We start from the raw sequence: 18,746 nt of genomic DNA, 5'->3' as shown, positions 1-18,746 counted from the left end.
AGGAAGGATGCCAGTTTCAAAGGCTAAAAGGCTGTCCGGAGCTGGGAGGAGATCTGTCCCATACTCCTGAAGGGCTGACCAGAGAATAGAAGGTTCGGGAAGAAAACCGGTTTGAGTCAAGGAAACATGCCTCCAGCTGGCCAGAAGTGAGTGGCCCCAGCGGCAGGAGCCACCGAGGCTGGAAAGGGGGAGGGGCCCCAGGCAGAGTGAAGGCCAGCTGACTGGCCTCAAGTTTGGGGGCTGCCAAGCCCCTTCCTGCAGAACCACCTCATTTTCTTACTCTTAAACCATCCCAGATGGGTGTTACATTTGGCCAGGACCGTTTCCAACAGCAATTCCAAATATAAGCCCAAATGCGCCGGGGCCGTCTGTGCCCGGTTATTTTAGAAGTTGCCGGGGCCGGCCCCATGCGGCAGGCCCATGCCCACAGGGTGCCCCTCAGGTCCTTTCCCGTGCGCTGCAGGGCCCCAGGCTCCCGGCCTTGCTGGAGGGACAGTGGGGTTGGATGTGTGTGTTGGGGCGCAGGGGCTCCTTAAATTGGTGCCTCTGGAAGGAACCACGTCTCTCTCCACAGAGACAAAGGAGTGGCTGCGAGCTTGACGTAAAACCCTGACAGTTACCCCGAGGCCACTGCTGAATTTGTTCAGTGGCACTGGAACAGAGGCGGGCGTACAGATCACCTTGAAAACGGGCAGCGCGGCGCCGGGGGCCTCCTCCAGGCCCGGCTCGCGCGAGTGACGTCTGCGCTCGGCTCCCAGAATCCTCTCGGCGTCCACCGCTGACACAGCCGCCTCAGGTTACTGAGGGCTGTCCCTTCCCGGGCCATGTGCTAGGTACTGCCAAGTGTGTTCCCCCCACATTCACCACCAGCCCATGCGATACTCCGACGGCCATCGATCGCTTGTGACAAGAAATCTGACACTTAGAGGGATTAAGAAAATTCTGAGGTCACGTGGCCCAGGTTTGGGGGCTGTGCCCCAAACACACCCAGGTCCGCCTGACCCCAAACCACCTGACCCAACGGGACGTGGCCCATGGCCTCATAGTTTACGGACAGAGCCAAATCGACAGCTGGCTAGAGTGAGGCGCTGGCCGTCTGAGCCAGTGGTTTATGGTTTTCGTTTGTTTCGATGTTTTTTTTTCTTTTAGGTGCAGAGTGATCTGGAAAAGTCAATTCTGTTACAGGACTACTTAGTAAGGTACAGGAGACTGAAAAGCCATTACAACGTGTGATAGAACAGCAAACAAATATTCAGCATGGACCCGAGGGACTTCAGTGCCACCGGCGGGTAAAGCAGATATCGTATGGAACATCCCATCGGGCATCTAGACAATTAGAGCAACAGGAAGTAGGTGTTCAGGTCTCCATCGTAATTTCAGGACTCACCACATGGCCCTTTATCACTTGGATAAGCTAATTAATATTCACTGGCAATCGCAATCACTCACTTGATTTCAACAGTTTTTGTTCTTAAATGATGATATGCTTATTAACTGGCCTTCGCTCCCCGTGGAGACCCTGCAAGTTCGAGCTCAAACATCGCTAGTTTGGTGAGTCCTCTCCCTGGGCTGGTTTCTCCTCCTTTTATAATATTTTTGTTCGTGCTATTTTTAAATTAAGATATAATCTGCATACCATAAAATTTGCCCCTTTCAACGTGAACAATTCAGTAGCGTTTAGTACGTACATGCACCGAATTGTGCCACTACCACCGCCCTCCAGTCCAAGAGCATTTCTGCAGCCCCCAAAAGTGGCAGTTCCCAGAGGGGCTCGTATCGGAAGTCACTCGGATCGCAAAGTGAAAAGGCACAGGAAGTTCAAGCTGCAGTGGCAAGTTCAAGTCAGACAAGCGCAGGCTCTCGGCGGCCTTGAGCTGCACCCACTCGTCCAGTCGCTGGTCCCCACAGTGCACGTCTCAGCACCATGCTCTGGGGAAAGGCCCGGTGGATGTTGACTCCTGGGCTGGCTCACCCTGGGCCACGCTGGCCCCGACCTCCCTGCGTTCCTCCAGCACCGCCGGCCAGCTCCTCAAGGACACACGTGTGAACAGTGCCAGCTCCTCAACCAGAAGCCCCCAAGAGGAGGGCACACTCACGTCTTCCACCTCACGCCCCCGCTCCCCAAAGACACGGAGGTTACCAAAATGAAAGCCAGAGCAGCCCCTCATCATTCTCCATTTGCAGGCATCCAGATTCAAATCACTGATCAATAACTTCCCAAGCTCTGATAAAATCCCATCAATAATGATTATATATATATTTCCTACAAGGAAAAAAGTCTATTTAATGATGCTGGGAAGGAGGCCTTTTTGTCCCACCGATTCACAAACCGTGAATATCTCATCACAAGGGACAATGAAGCAAAACTGACCGAGCAAGCTCACTTGGAGGGGATGTTTAGAGTCACCTTCGGCTGTATATGTGGGTGACACTGATGAAGTTCATTTTCTGACGGATAAGTACACCCAGGTTTGGGCTTAAAAATAGACACATGGATGCAAAGCTCCTGGTTCACTGGGGCCATTTGGGTGGTCTTTTTTCCCCTGACTTCGAGTGGGGTTCTGGGTCCACCTTGGCTTCTTCCTGAGCATCCAATCCCCAGTCTTTGGCAAATGTTCGTGGAATGGAAGGTCGGACCTCTCAGGGGCGATACCAAATGCCCCTTTTGTCTAGGCGCCCGGTGTGGCCGACAAAGTACTTTCACAGGATCCAGCGATCTGGGCATCAGGTGTCCACCGGTGAGAAAGGGCAGGTGCACAGAGGATCGGACGCTACCCTCGGCTGAGGCCGCGGCATAGCCAGGCCGAGGTCTCAGCGTGTGGAACCGCACTGCAGAGCATAGGCCACTGCACCCCAGGGCTGGCCCACACGGGATATGTGCTGCCACCCGCTCCCCAGAACTCTTGGTTGGAGAGATCCTTGAACTCCACCTGGTGGCCCAGAATCAACACCAAGGGCCTTCCCGACCCCGGCCTCTCACACGTCACCTCTGAATGTCCGCCAACGGAGAAATAACGGGCCCTTCTCCCCGCGTCCCCGCCGCACAGAGCCGCCCTTTGCAAACGGTCCTGTGGGAATACTCGGGACTGCCAAGGACTTTGTAAACACTTCCCAAAAAAACAAACGGTGTTAAACACAGGAATTTTCAGCATGATGGCCGCGCCCCCACCAATGAGACGCGGGCCCTCGCCAGCCGTCACGCTGACCGGCCTTCAGAGAACGCCTCGCGGGCCGAGCTGTCAGGCCTGGCCACAGCCGGCTCTCCCCCCGCGACAAGGACTGAGGCCAAACCCCTGGCCTTTGGGTGGCTCACAGTTCAGCCCCATAAAAGTGACCTCGCCCCACTCACAGGACCCACATAAAGGTGAGTCAGTAACGCCCAGACAAGCAGCTTCTGAGAAGCAAAATGCCTGAATTCACCAGAAAACTAATAGGCAGCTTAGAGACACTCAGCTACAGTCTTCTTCGAGAAGACTGCTTATAATTCTTAATCCTCCAAAGTGCTGAAGGGAAAAGGTGAGAGCTGGAGGGGGGGTGCGAAATGATCTGTGGCTGTTGTCTGTCACGACTCTGACCCGCTCTCCCCACTCCGCCTCCTGCCCACCTGGGAGCTCTCCTAATTTCCCTTTGAGATGGATGATGTTAATAATTAATCCATCCACGCTTTTTAATGCTTGCGCATCTGTTGCAGGGAATGCCAGCTCTCCTCTTCTGCCTGAGAACCCGTCTACGGCACCAAATCGGTGCTTCCGGAGACCTGGAGAAGTTGGGGTGTTTGGAGGGCTTTAGTGCTGGCTGAGTAGCAAGAGAGATGCTGAAGTCGGAGGTCCACAGTGATTCAAAAGCATCAGTCCAGCTCGGCTCCCTGCAAAGCATGCCGGTTATTCCCCTGGGGCGGGCATCTTGCTCTCTCTGATGGGGAGATAAGTGAATAAGCTGAGTCCGGGCTTAAGAACCCACAAAGACTGGGGGCCTTACTACTTACAGAGCTTTGCAAGAGTGGAGAGTCATCCCATTGATGGCTCACAGTCCAATCCCTCTCGGAAACTGCTTCCCTGAAAAGGCCAGCCACACACCAAAGTTCAGCCTCCCCAGGGCAGAACTCAGCTGATGGCTGGTGGGTGGAAGATGTCTCGCTGGGGACAACTTTGAAGGGCCATCCCAGCCCCAGAGCCCCCGGTGGGGTCAGATGCGGCCCCACCCCTCCCTCTGCCTGTCCTGCCCCATCACGCACCACCACGTTTCAAAGAGTTGTTTCACATGCAGTTTTTATCATCCTTCTGCACAGAAATCAGTGTCTCAGAGTCCGCCTCCTGGGACCCAGCCTACGACAGAGGCGAAAAGCATGGCTCCTCAGTCAGACTGACATGGGATCAAACCCCAGCCTGGCCGCTTACCTACCATGCGACTGTGCATAGGCGCCTTTACCCCCACTGAGCCCACACACCTCACCTGTGAGCACATCACTACAGCGCTCTCGCCTGCTCGCAAACCTTAAAAGAGGCAATTCCTGGCGAGGGCCTGGCACAGAGCCAGGTTCATGCTAGGTCGCATCGCTGAGGGCCATCCCCACCTCCTTGACCCGACAGGCTGCAGGGCAGACAGAAAGGATTCTTCTCTCCGACGCAGGCACTGCATCTGGCACATCGCAGGTGCTCAACCAGTGTCTCCTGAGAGAGCTGGTACGTGCTCGATTTACTTATTATTATTTGCGACGACAAGGACCGAATAGTAATAGCTAATCATTCTTTCCACTTTTCCTGCACCATTGAAATATGTTACCTATATTAAGTCATTTAATTCTCACAACCTGAGAGGTAGGAACCATTTCTCCCCATTTCACCGATGAGGAAATGAGGCACAGAGAGGTTACATAACTTGTCCGAGGTCACACAGCCAGGGAGTGGCAGGTTCCAGACCATCAGCTCCCATGGGGCTGTGCCATGATCTTGGTTCGCTGGCTGCTCACCACCCCGCCACCCCCTCTGCAGATGCAGTGGAAGCCATGAACCCAGGATTCCTGCACCAAGGTTCAGCGCTGCGGCCACCCTCCCCCCAAACGACTGACAGCGTGTGAACGAACGTCTTTCACTAAGGGCCTCCCTCCTTCCTTCCGTCCCTAGTTTATCTTCATAAATTGATTAATTATATAACCAGTCCAGTGGTTGTTAAGTATCAGTTTATATAAGCAGATGAAGGAAACAACGCCCCAGGTTCCCAGGAGCTTGGGCCGAAATCAAGTTCATACTCTTAACTGAGCTGAGCTGTCCTTACCTTTTGACCTATCATCCTAAAATGTGAAAAGCAAAGTTCCCATGGTGGCCGTTTCTGGGCATTGCATTAAGACTACACGCAGAATTTAACCCAAAATACAGAGACGGTAAAATCCTTAACAGATGGAGCCTGACAACTCTCTAGATGTCCCTTAAATGAACTACGCCAGAGGGGTCAGCACCTTCCAGCCATCTTTCCCATTTCAAAAAGGCTGTAACTGCCTCTGAATTAAGAGGCAAACTCCTCTATCAACCATCTCACAAATGAAGAGGCAGCAGGCTCACGTGAGGTGCACTGAAAAGAACAATCTTTTCCACTTGAGAACTGAATCAAATGAAAAAATCTGCTTGTATTGGTGGCTTCTTTTTAATTAACTGGGACAATGTAGCCAATGAATGCTTCAATTGAGTTTTAAATTACTGTTATTCCTTACACAGAGAAACTTGCAACAAGAATTCTTGAACGGCCCAGGCCACGAGAACCATCCATCCACTTGCCACGAATCCTTTCTTCACCTCCAAAAACTACATGCACTTACCATCTACGTCCTTCTCTGCAAACGTAAAAGTGACTGATTTGATTTTGCTTATAATTCCAACATTTTCAAAACCCCTACCTTTGATCAATTATAGAATAAAAGCTAAATGTAAATCTAAAACTAAAAATAAAAGTTCCCCCCTTATCTCCAAGCCAATTTGTAGAAGGAAATGAATAATTTGGCCCAATCCCACGGGCAGCTGGCAACCCAGAGAACCTCCCACTTGCAGAGTGCAAGGTCACAGAATGACGGGCGCAGCTAACGGGCAAGGTCACAGAATGACGGGCGCAGCTAACGGGCAAGGTCACAGAATGACGGGCGCAGCTAACGGGCAAGGTCACAGAATGACGGGCGCAGCTAACGGCCCGGGACCCAATTAGACTATGGAAACTTGGGGTCTGAGTGTTTGTTTCTTCAAGAGTGACCTAACCACCCCGATATCTATCCTCCTTTCAGGCTGGGGTGGGAAACGAGCCAGCCACTTCAGAGAGGCCATGAGTCACGGGTTCTAAAAGGAGGAAATTCCTATTGTCACATATTTTTATAAATGTTTAAAAAGCGATGGGACAGCTGCTGCGATCAGCAACCCACACGGGGACCACGCATGTGACACGCGCTCCGCCGCACATGCCCGCGGAGACGGAGCACGTGACACGCGCTCGCCACACACGCCCGCAGAGACCGTGCATGTGACACGCGCTCGCCGCACACGCCCGCAGAGACCGAGCACGTGACACACGCTCCACCGCACACGCCCGCAGAGACTGTGCACGTGACACGCACTCGCCGCACACGCCCACGCAGAGACCGAGCACGTGACACGCGCTCCACCGCACACGCCCGCAGAGACCGAGCACGTGACACGTGCTCCACTGCACACGCCCACAGAGACCGTGCACGTGACACGTGCTCCACCGCACACGCCCGCAGAGACCGTGCACGTGACATGCGTTCCGCCGCACACGGGAGGCCCTGCCATGACGCACGACGCCACGGTGGCCATTAGTCCTCTCCTGGCTGCCGCGCCCCAGTGCCTGGGGGGCCAGAAAGTGGAACGGAGAGCGGGTTTGGTGGGTGACGTCTACGGTGGTCCCAGGACCCCCGCTTCTTGGTAGCCACACCCAGTAATGTCCTCCTCTTAAGTGTGGCCTGGACCCCTGACTTGCTGCTCACCCATAGGGCATGGCAAAGGTGAGACCTGTCACTCTTGCGATCAGATTTCCAAAGACAGAGACTTCCGCCTTGGCAGCAGACTCCTTCCTTTGCTGGCTCGGATGAAGCACGCAGCCATGCTGGCAAGTGGCAAGCCAGTGGCAAGGCATGACAGCGGCCTCCAGCCAGCGCCGACTGAGGATGAAGGCCCTGCTTCCAACAGCCCCTGAGGAACTGAACTCTGCCAACAACCACATGGAGCGGACCCTTCCCCGGTCAAGCCTTCAGATGAGACCCACCCTGGTGACAGGCAGGGAGACACGCCGCAGTGCAGTGAAGCGGGGCCGGGTTCTGCCGCTCGGAACGCGTCCGGCAGTGAGTGTGCTGTCTGAAGCTGCTGCGCTTCGGGGGACTTGTCCCACGGCTGCAGAAGGTGGACCCAGCAGGCGCACCCACGCTGGGCTGGCTCCCGGAGGCAGGCCACCACCGTGCAGCCTGCCCTTGCCCTCCATCGCGAGAGGGTCAACGCCCAGCTTCTGTGAACACGCGCCGGCTCCTGGACGGCGGGCACGTGACGCCTCCCTCGCTCACAGGTGTGCGTGCGCTCAGCAGCAAGCACAAGGCCGGCACGTGGCCAGGGGCAGTAAACACTTCAACGGACAAACGATTTCTGTCGAGTCAAGGGCCAGGAAGGCAAAAAGCCTGCGCTTGTGATCATAAACTAAAGTGTAAGCAGAGTATTCATTCTTACAAAGAAAGGAAACGGGGGTGACTACTCGGGATGGCCGGCTCGCGGCCCGTGAGCCGTGGTAAGGAAGGCAGACTTCTGGCTGGGGTCCGAGAGGCGAGCGGGGCAGATCCCGCTGCTGACTCCCCTCCCTGCTCGAAGGCGCACCTTTACGGCCCGCATGGCCTCGGGGGCACGATCGGAACGATGGGAAGAGAGGGACACGCTCGGGGAAGCTCACGTGGTCGTCACCTCCACACGCTCCGTCTTGCTGCTCAAGACGCTTCTTCCCCGGCCACCTTCCCTCGTTCACCTGGCAAACTCTTATTCATCCTTCAAAGCCCAGCTTGGCCTCAGTTTTTTCTCCAGACTATTCGTCCCAGGGCGTCCTCCCCAGCAGCTGCTTCCCCCTCCTGAGCCACCTCATCCTCCCTCTGCTCTTGCTGGATCCGCAGACCGTAATAACCCGCAGACCGTAATAACCACGGCCATGCCTGTCTCCCCGACCAGCCGTGAGCTCACGCTTCCCCAAGGCCTAGGACAGGGCAGGCACACACCGAACCAAGTCCCAGCATGGACCAGTTCCCACCTCTCTGTGCCCAGGGAGCCACAAAGGGCCACGGTCTTCACCCCTGACCCCCGCAGTGTGACTTTCCTCGGAATGAGGAACTAGGGAGATGTGACAGGAAGACGTTTGGTGAGCAGGAAACACAAATCTTAGAGAATGTTTCGACCTCATGAACTGCAGCTGGGGGCAGGGTGGGGGCGGACGTCAGAACAGCTGCAAAAACACCTCAGTGGGCCTTAAGGGGTCATTAGTCACCGGGCCTCTCCTTTCAAGGCTGACAGTTATGTAATCATGATGCCTCGAGAGCCCCGATGGGTCATGTCAACCGTTCTCAACCGAGGGGGACCGGCCCGCTTCACAGGCAGAAGGGCCGAACTCCCACCTCCACTGTGTGGGAACTGGCAGGTGGGATATGGGAGCTGCTGTGAGGTCAAGGCCGCCTCGGAGCCAGAGAAATGGATTCCTGAGGCTGGAGAGTCACAGAGGCAGAAGGAAGCTGCCCGTGGTCACAGACGTGTCCCGCACGGCACCGGGAGGGCCGCAGGGCGGAGACTGAGGGGACCGGCCAGCTCTCCTCTGACCAGAACACACTGAGAGCAGCGGGGGCCACTCTGAGAACTCCACGAGAGGGTCAAGTTCAGGGTGGAGTGGCCGGGGCAGGGCCTTTAGGCATGTTCTTCTGGAGGCAGCAATGCGAAGGGGAAGAAGCAAGGTGTAAGGCTGTGTTCACACACGTACCACACTCATCTGCCTAGACGAGCAGTCTGGAAGAAGAGAGACCAACATACGAATAACGGTTATCTGGGTGGGAGATCGCGGGCGTTTTTAAAGACAGTCCAACAATGTCTTTTCTAAAATTTCCACAAGGAACACGTCTCACTGCTATCACTGGTGAGCACACAGGGCCGGGACTGTGTGCCGGGCCAGGAAGGAACTAGGGCAGTTATCAGTGTCCCAGGCCTGCTGTGACGAATTACCAAACTGGCGGCTTATAACATGAGCAATTTATCCTCTCACAGTCCTGAAAGCTAGAAGTCTGGTATCCAGGTGTTGGTCCCCTCTGGGGACTTTCCCTGTGGGGACTCTGAGGGAGAAGCTGTTCCACACCTCTATCCCGGCTGCCAGCCATGGCCAGCAATCTCAGGCATTCCTTCGCATCTGGCAGCCTCACCCCAACCTCTGCCCCCATTACCACATGGTATTCTCCTGTGTCTGGGTCTCTGCATCGAAATTTCCTCTTCTCATAAAGACACCAGCCACTGGATAAGGGCTCACGTTAATCCAATATGACCTCATCTTAACTTGAGTCCATCTGCACAGACCCCATTTCCAAACAAGGGGGCATCCACGCATCTGGGGGTGGGGCATAAATCAACCCGTAACGAAGGGTGATTAGCCTAAAGGAAAGGAAGACACAGAGCCATGACTGCCGTCTGCAGCATCTGGCAGGCTCACCCATTTCAGAAGGATCAGATGTGATCTCTGGCGCTCGCTCTATGGGGAAGAAATGGGTCCCAAGTGTGGACCCACCCGAAGACAGACTCGGTCTCAAAACAGGAAGAATGCCCTCGCAGAGCTGGATTGGCCATACTGGGTGGGGAACTCCCACCCAAGGGTCCTCGACCAGACGGGAACCCGCTTACCTCTGATGTGGAATCGGTTGGGGCAACGTTAGACTCGATAACTGCAAGGTGCTGGCAGCCTCGAGATTCTGCCACCCACGTGGGCATCACCCAGCGCTGGCCCGGCCTCCCCACACTGGCTGTTCCATATCGTCCTAGCTTTGCCTCATCCACACTGGGCAACCCCCGCTCTTTACAACGAAGCGGCTGTCCACCGTTTTCCTTCCTTCTGGCCTCTCAAGGAAAGCCTGCACGCTCAGAGCCCACGAGATAAAGGCATCAATCAGTCAGGAGGCAAGGAATTCTGGAGGATTCCAAGAGTGCTTCTCATTTCCTGACGAGGCCCGAGGAGCAGCCCAAGTCGCCAGGTCAAAGCGGCCAGGGGCTGAAGACCCACAGACCAGGGTCACAATGGCTAGTTAAACAACCCACGATCTGTTTAGACACAGTGAAGATTGCCCCAAGAATAACATTTACATAAGAAATAGCAGTGACATGGCAAGTTAAACGTGTTTATCTAAAAAATAAGAATAAAAATAAATAATAAGAGAGGCACGACCTTGTTTGTGATGAGGAGGAAGAGTCTGTTCTTCACAACTGCCTTTTCTTTTCACCCCTCAAAAAAATCTAAACTGCTCACCTCTCCACGGGGTCCCTGAGCATGACGATCAGTTTTGCGTCTGGCTGAAAGGCGTGGATGAAGTCCTGGGTCAGAAAAGGCGGCTCGCCATCCGTGCTGTTGTCGTAGAAGAAGGTCCAGGCGTTGTTGTCCCACATGGTGGAGGCGCTGGCCTCCCCTGGAAACGGAAGACAATGCGCATGAGCAGGGCGGTGATGGGCCTCCGCAGAGCAGCCTGCGCTGGGGCCAAACCTGGCTCCGATGCCTCTTTCGTAAACAGCCGTGAGCGTGCGAGCTGGTTCACCACACGGGCAGACAGGCCTCCGGGAAGGGGAAGCTGAGGTCCACCCTCTGCCTCATGACACCCTCCCCGCCCCCACACACACACGCACAAAGACCTCAATCATCTGGAAATCAAGGTGATCCATGCAACACCGAGCCTCCCTCTTCCTCCCAGCTCCTCTCCCCAGGATGCACAAAAACACCTCTACTAGCATCGGGCCTCCCCATTTCACGATCTCTAACTCGGCTCACAGCGCACAGTTCTGTGGCATTTTAAAGGCTCACTGAGGGTGCATGAGATGACTCCCTTCTGAAAGCATCAGGGATGAAGCAGGGGCTTGGGGAAGCTGATCCTCATTAGGAAACCGGATGCATTCTGCATCAGTCCTTCTTTGAAATCACACACTGGTGAGTCCCAGGGCATAAATGAGAGGAAGGCTTTGCGGGAGGCTCCCAGGACCTCAGTCTCAAGCTCTGAGTCCTCCAGGCCTGCCTGCCGCACTGCCCTGCACACAGCTGCATTCACTCAGTCCTGCCTGAGAAAACAGGAAGTTGGTGCTTGCTCCCGTTCCATCGTGGTCTGCACAAATGCAGGACAAACTATTAAAACATACATTCTAGGACAGAGGTGAGGCCAAGACACAGATATTTCCACATTTCTCAGAAAACTGAATCGATTCTCTAACTTTTTTTTTTTTAGGACAGTCTTCAGAGTTTTGAAAGAAAGGCAAATCAATCAATTACATACTCAATTTCCTGATATTTTGCAGGAGACTCTGTGATATATCTCAAAGTCACTTACTCAGGGAATGTCTGAGCCAAAAACTAAGTCTCTTCGATCAGTGATAAGAGTGTCACCACAGTGCAGGGGGCGGGCGGGACCCCATTGGTTCTGTGGACATGCAATCACGTCCAGGTGAGCATCTCTGTTCTGGTCTTTCTTTTTTATTTAAGAGAATACCATAGAATACAAAAAAAGACAAGTCAATCAGGAGTCCTTTGAAAATTCTACTCACAATGAATAGGAGAATATTAGGACGAGGGAAGTCTCTAAAACGACATTGGCACAGATTCTGTCAAACTTCATAAACGAACTGGTTCTACAACCACAGAAGCATCAGTCTATCCCCCTGTCCATCCATCCGTCCATCCATCCATCCATCCTCCTCTCATCCTTCATCCAGGCCTCCGGGAAGCATTAGTTTGATGACTAACATGCGCCCAGCACCGGCTCGGCCCTGGGGATAATCAGGGGAAAACACGGACAATCCCCTTCCCTCTCGGACCGTACGATCTAGAAAACTAACAATGCGACAAACCAGCAGAGCCCTCCTGGGAGCACGCTGACGGGGCAGCGCGGCGGCCCCGACATCAGGGGCTTTTCAGTATACCCAGAGCTCCAGCCCCAGAGGACTCAGCCACTCGAGTCCCTCATGACTCCAGCCATCAGCCTGGACCATCAGCCCAGAGGAAAGGCCCTCTGTCCAACTTGTGGGCTGAGATGAAGGAAGACGCTTATACTTCTACCCAGGACCCAACCGGAGGGAGCTGAAGCAGTCCGAATTACATTTCCGGGTAGGAGGGGCCCAGAACCCATCTGGTCCAACGACACATTTTACAGATGTGCAGACTGAGTTCAGGGCCATGAAGACTGGCTTGTCATGCAGCACAGAGCTGGATGGTGGCACAGGCAGGGCTCCATGCCAGCTTTCCATCTGCCTCTCTGCTAACAGAAAACTCAACAAAGTCTGCTTCGAGTAAACATCAGAGCAACACATTTATTCTTTACTCTTCCTTTTTAAATCTAGAAGTAAATAAAATTAGGAAACCCAACTAAGGCTTTCCTTTATCATTTATTATCTTGGTCTCTACTTCCTGGCCCTGGGATGCATATTTTCAGCTCTTTCCAAAGAACATGAAATTTTCCCAGAGGCACACGGGGTGGGAATCATAGTCAAATAGTAATTAGACTTGTGGTTTATGGTGTTTGGACTCCAAGGCCGTAAGAAAATAGCTATTAGCCAGTTCACACAGGGGAGGGAAGGGGTGTGATCTCATCTGGCTCCCAGGACTTGGTTTTGAGCTAAATCAATCAATCATCAATCAGGGCTTAGGCACATAAGCCTGTCACCTTGGACATGAGAGTACCTTTCAAACGGTTGATTACAATTCCTCCTGGTTGCTAAGAGATTCACCGAATTTGGAGAATCAAAATAAAATAGATTTAGGAAAACAAAAAATACATATGGTTACCTGCCTCAGGTAACTAATTTAAGCAAAATATGCAACTAGATTTTTCTCTTTCAGAAGACATAAGTCAACAAACACATGCTTTTAATAAAACATTCTTATGAATTAAAAAATGGTTATTAATCAAACCACCTCATTTTGAAAGTCTAAAAGCATTCGGGTGACAAAGGCTGGGCTTTTCAACAGCAGTAAGGCACCGAGGATGCGCTGGAACTGTGTCTGTCTCAGGAAAGTCTGCCTCCGTCTTCGTGGGGTTCCAGCACCCAGGGATTGCCAGAGCCACACTACCAGGTTAATGCATGTATGATCTCCCATCCGCACTTAGATCGGTTTATCATGTAAAGAAGCCAAGTGTGTGTGCTTAATTAAAATAAAGACAAAGAAATGGCAACCATTTTAAAAAGCCATTTCAGATGCCCTTGAGTCTCCTCGAACTAGAAAGTCTACATTTCTGCTTTACAGAAACTGTGCAAGTGACGTGAACATTTCACATAGGGGTAAGAGTGACAGACAGGTGGGGAATGCATGCTCGACAGATGTGGGCAGGTGTCATGGAAACGTTCCGCAAAGCTGGGCCAGGCCCAGGGCAGGAGCGGGGCCCACAGGAGCTCCACGAAGCCATACCGATAATGATTCTATTCATCTTGCTGTGCTCCTTCGCAGAGTTGGCCTGCAGTCCTTGATGGATCTGGTGTGCGGCCAGGTCAAAGAGGTCCAGGTAATCTTCCACGGGGTAGCGATCTCGCAGCCCATCTCTCAGGCGGACAATTCCTACACAAGAAGCAGGAGTTACTGAGGACAAAGCTGCCACTGCCAGGCTGATGGCCTTGTAGGGAGTGACAGAGAAGGATGGGAAGGCCCAAGGCCAGCTGCGGCAGCCAAGGCTCAGCCTGGTAAGCTGCAGGAGCGGGCAGCAGGTAGGCAGGCATCTGCGAACTGGCCGCCTTAGTTTAATCCACACACACTTCAAGGAGTAGGACACACCACCATCAAGGCACAAAGTGGCAGCCTAAAGGATGGCACAGCTGTTTGAGAACTATAAATGTATCTATTTGGAGAGCCAGAGAGTTCCAAGCTGGTTAACTTGAGCACCAAGTGAGACCCTAAAATGGCCACGTGGCAGCTGCATCCAGGATACATACACTGCATCAAAAAGGGAAGGGAGGTTTTTTATCTGAGGCTCTGTCTCCTGGCCTACCCAGTCGAGCAGCCGTCTTCCCCGCCAGGGTGGGGGTGGGGGGGACCTGGTTTTCATTAGTGGAATGGCAATGTGTAGGGAGAGTGCCCCGCGCACAAGTACAAACGTGAAACCTGGTCCCCACGGCTGCCACTGCCAAACCCCAGGAGACAGATTCATACTCTTGTCCACTCCTGGAGGACATCAAAAGGATCACGTCAAACGTTTGTCATGAAACACATTAAGCGTTGGTGTAAACTTGGGTTCCACTAAGAAAAACTTAAGAATCCCTTCTAAGCAACCTGGGTCCTTTACATGGAAAACGCCCTCTGGCCCACCCGGACTTTGGCATTTGTCATCCCTTAGCTCCAGTGACCAAACGTCTCCTGGCAGAGGAAAAAGGTTAAGGAGCGGAAACAGTGAGTGACCTGAGGGCCGTGGCTCAGCTGGGCGGAGCAGAAACCATCCTGCAGAAGGGCTGGGCCATGTCCACAGCCAACCCCACGGGAAGGGGGTGCTGTGAGCAAGGTTGCCAGGAATTATCCTTGTGTGGCAGATGGGGCAAGTGGGAGAAAACAAGGCACAAACACCTCAATAACACGCTCACAGCCCATCGGCTGAGCCAGCAGGAAGCTGAAACCGCGGTCCATGCGGCAGCCTTTCTTTCTACCGACCCCTCCCAGTGAGGGGGTTCTGGCAGGACAGGCGCAGAGCTGGGTGTGGACAGGCCCAGGCAAATGTCCACCTTGCACCTGGCACTGACCACTGGCACAGGCGCCAAGGCTCTTCCGGACGAGATGAGCTGCGGATTCTGCACCCTTCCCCTTGGCCTACACACAGCTCGCACTCAATGCGCCCTGGGTGGCCGGGAGCTGGGTTCCAGCCCTTTGGGTTGCTCGCCGGGACCTTAGACATATAAGTGATCTGATCCCTGCGTCTCAGCGGGTTTTCTCATCTCCCCCGCCCGTGCCACACAGAGCCCAGCACGGGGACAGGCCCACAGTTAGGCTCTCTCGGCTCCCACCGACCCTGATGACCCCGACGTGTGCAACAGGTGGAGACTGGGACACGCCGGGCCCCCTCCCCGGGCAGCCACGGCGCACGCGCGCGCGCTCACCAAAGCGCTTCCGCGTCCACCAGTGCGGCTCCTTGATGGCGGAGAACTTGACCTCGGGGTGCAGCCGCAGGCGGTCGTACAGGTCGGTGGTGCCGCACTTGGGCTGCCCGATGATGTAGAAGTGCGGCAGGCAGCGCAGGCGGAAGTGCCTGCCGGCGGCGTGGGACAGGTGGCCCCAGAAGGCCTTGCGCAGGGCGTCGAAGGTGGAGCGGAAGCGCCGCGAGTAGAGCGCGTACGAGTTGCTCACGTAGGGGTCGGTGCTGTTCCGCCCCGGGAACTCCTCGTACCAGCACGGGCTCTTGCTATTTGGAAGAAATTTGTTGGGGATGACCGAAAACATCTGCAACGAGAAAGGGGAAAAGGGAGAGGCCCCCCGGGAGGAAGAACGTTAGCCCAAACACGCGCTCCCGGCTCCGATACTCACTCCAGCGTCCAAACCTGAAGTCGTATTTACAATGACTAAATGCTGGAGTCAAGCGAAACCTGGCAAAGAGCGAATGACCCTGTTTTTCCTTAGCCCAGAATGAAAAATAAATTTTGGAGAGAAGGAAGATGAAAGCTGAACCAAAATCCATTCTACCATGATTTTCCTCTCTTTCTCCCCGTCTCTCGTACACACACGACGGTCTGAATGAAACAGATGGAATATTTTTACTAGTTGTATATTTAAATGGCCATCAGAGACAAAAATACTAATTAGGACAGAATAGAAACAGGATGACGGCGATCTACAGAAGCAACTTTAATTGCCGTGACCGCGTTTCAAGCAAGAAGTCCCAGAACGGAATTATGAGAAGGGGTCATCCTCCACCGTTTCTAGCTGTCCCGATCAGTACTGTGAATTTCCTTCTTGGCACAAACATTGTAAACAGACAGCACCCTCCCAGGGCACTGTGATCCATCCACAAGGCTGTCCAATTATCCTTGTTATACTTGAGAAATTCGGGGGTCGTTTTCTTCTTGTGTCCCTAAAGATGGTGGGGGGAAAGGAAGCATCCATTTTTTAAAATCTGTCAATCAGTAGAGATTCGCACAAGACTACTCACGTGCAATTCCTGCTTCTTGAGATCTTCTATGTCTGGGAGCTGTCTGGTCGTGAACTCAATCCTGGCTGTGATGCTGTTGATAATTAATTTAATGCTCGGGTAGTCCTTGATGAATGAAATATTATTTACAGAGGGCTGGTGATGATGCTCTTTCATGTCACTTGGGTTTTCACCGTCCGTCAAGCTGGGATTGCTGGGGAAGGCTCCGTAATGGAAAGGCGATGAGATGAGAAGCTCTTGGTGGGCCCCAGAAAGGATGTAGGAGGCCATCACCAGGGTCATTATTATCAACCCAAAAACAAGGCTGCATCGCTTTCCCTTCTTGAAACGCAACAACCCGCCCCAGCTCTCGCTCCCCTCAGCCCTCACTTCGAGAACAGCAAGCAAGTTCATCTGTTTACCGTCCACACGGAACACTATTTTGTTCTCTCCCTTGCACGTGGGGCACTCCTGGCAGCAGTGCTGGGGGCCTCCCTGGCAGCCGATCCGCTGTTTGTGTGTGTCGTCGGGTGACAACTGTATGCAGCAGTTAACGCAGTGCCTCATGGTAACACCCGTGGGCGGCCGGCCCACCGAGCCATGGGCAAGGAGTCGGGTACGTGCAGGTCGTGCTGCGGAACTCTAATGACGTCTTGTGATTACATGAGATGGTCGGAAGGCACAAGCAGCAGCAACAAATATAAAAATGAGCAAGTGCCAAAGCACGCAAGAACGAGGAAGGGCGTTCTTTGGTTCGACTCCGAGAGAAAACTCAAGGACGTGATGGCCGATCGTCATGTTCTGCCCGCGCCACTGCAACCGCTGGAAAAGCCACAAGTTCAGGAGCAATCCCGCCGGTCCTTCAGGTTTTCCCCATGGCACAAAATGAAGTGGAAGAATTCTCGCCGGAGAACGTGGAAGCACCCAAGACACTGGCAGATATCATGGTCTCAGTGAGGGATGGACTGGCACACCGTCCATGGAGATGCCCATGGAAATTGCTTCTTCTACATCCCGTGTTCCTTTGAAATGTTTCCTCTTCAGGGGGGAGCAGAATCTTTCAAATGTCAGATTACCTAAACGACAAAGAAAAGAGGTTTTATTACATTATGTAATAATAGCTATAACCCAAGGGCCATCTTCCAAAGAGAGGATTTTGAAGTTTCAGCCAAGCCTGCTTGGTAGTAAGCAAGTCGTAGAAAACCGTATAGAATTAAGGGAGAGGTTTCAGAGCCTTAGTGCTTGGCTTTGGGGTTCGAACTCTGCCACCAAATGTGGCCCCAACCCCGGCAGCACTGGTACCACATCAAACACCTCATATTTTGCACAACTCACCTGTCCTCTAATGCCTCTACCTGACAGAGCGAAATTACTGGATCCCGCACTCTCGGGACATTGCAATCATTCTCGGATTCATGTGTGGCCGCTGACTATGAACTTCAGGGATGATTTGAAATCAGCGCTTTTAAGTCAATGAAAAATTCAAGAAGGAGGATAGTTAGGTTGGAAACAGACAGAGGAAGTAATGTTGTTTTCTCTCTCAATAACACCAACAGTCTCTTACCTAGAGCTAACCTTTATTATCAGTTTAGGAAGCAAAAGTTAATGAAAACTTAGAAACACTGAAACGATTCTCTTTTTTAGCAGAGCATATCATGTAAAACATCATCTGAGTCTCAGTTATTAAGCAATTAAATCCAATATGCAATATTCCCCCGAGTAACATAACACTTTAGACCTGAAGTCATTTTTCACTTTCATCATCTTGGGGAAAACAAGATTCTTAAAAATCCAGTAATAAAGTCCTGTGGTTATAAAACATATAACCTGGATGACATGTCTTTGGAGTTGTAAGAATTGCAGTGACAGACCACTGCTAACTAGCTACATGACCTTGAGCAAACCATAGAAATAAACCCTCTAAGTTCCGGTTTCCTCATCAGTAAAATTAGTAGAAGAGACCCTCCCGTATAAGTTTATAAAAGTACTAAATACTGCATGTAAAGAGTTTGCATGATGTCTACACATATTTAGCATCCCCTAAAAGGTGGATAACAACAATATTAGCATTATCAACGACTATTATGACTACCATGATTTTTAATCATCAGTGAATGCCAAGAACATCTGAAATGGAATAAAAGATGGGAGATCTCATCACATGGTTTTTCCTTAGCACCCTTACCCAAGGGTGCTAAGGAAAACAATCTTTACTGCCCCAGAGAAGGTGGTATTAACTAACCTTGCATTAAAAGCCTTCTTGTATTGACTGAAGAGTTGAACAATCAAAACCCACTAACAGAAACATTCCCTTCCCTTGGACCAAAAGGCTCATGTTTTATCAAAATTCATTGACCAAGAAATAGCTAAGCAGTGTTTCCTTAAATGTCTTCTA

The 18,746-nt window shown here is 52.5% G+C and overlaps 1 protein-coding gene across 3 annotated transcripts in view; it reads right to left on the bottom strand.

The window, feature by feature from the left end:
• Positions 1-18,746, bottom strand: part of CHST15 (carbohydrate sulfotransferase 15) — a 72,073-nt gene that overhangs the window by 14,966 nt on the left and 38,361 nt on the right. For all 3 annotated transcript variants that reach the window (XM_006912873.3, XM_025047558.1, XM_025047559.1), the window contains exons 2-5: positions 16,373-17,427; positions 15,327-15,666; positions 13,657-13,803; positions 10,522-10,678 (exon numbers count right to left, since the gene is read on the bottom strand). In XM_006912873.3, the coding sequence (XP_006912935.1) occupies positions 10,522-10,678; positions 13,657-13,803; positions 15,327-15,666; positions 16,373-16,918 (1,190 nt within the window). In that variant the 5' untranslated portion in view covers positions 16,919-17,427. The remainder of the gene's footprint in view (positions 1-10,521; positions 10,679-13,656; positions 13,804-15,326; positions 15,667-16,372; positions 17,428-18,746) is intronic.

Source organism: Pteropus alecto, unplaced genomic scaffold (genome assembly GCF_000325575.1).
Source record: "Pteropus alecto unplaced genomic scaffold, ASM32557v1 scaffold74, whole genome shotgun sequence".
Taxonomy (NCBI): Eukaryota; Metazoa; Chordata; class Mammalia; order Chiroptera; family Pteropodidae; genus Pteropus; species Pteropus alecto.
This window is presented reverse-complemented; position numbering and strand designations above follow the sequence as displayed.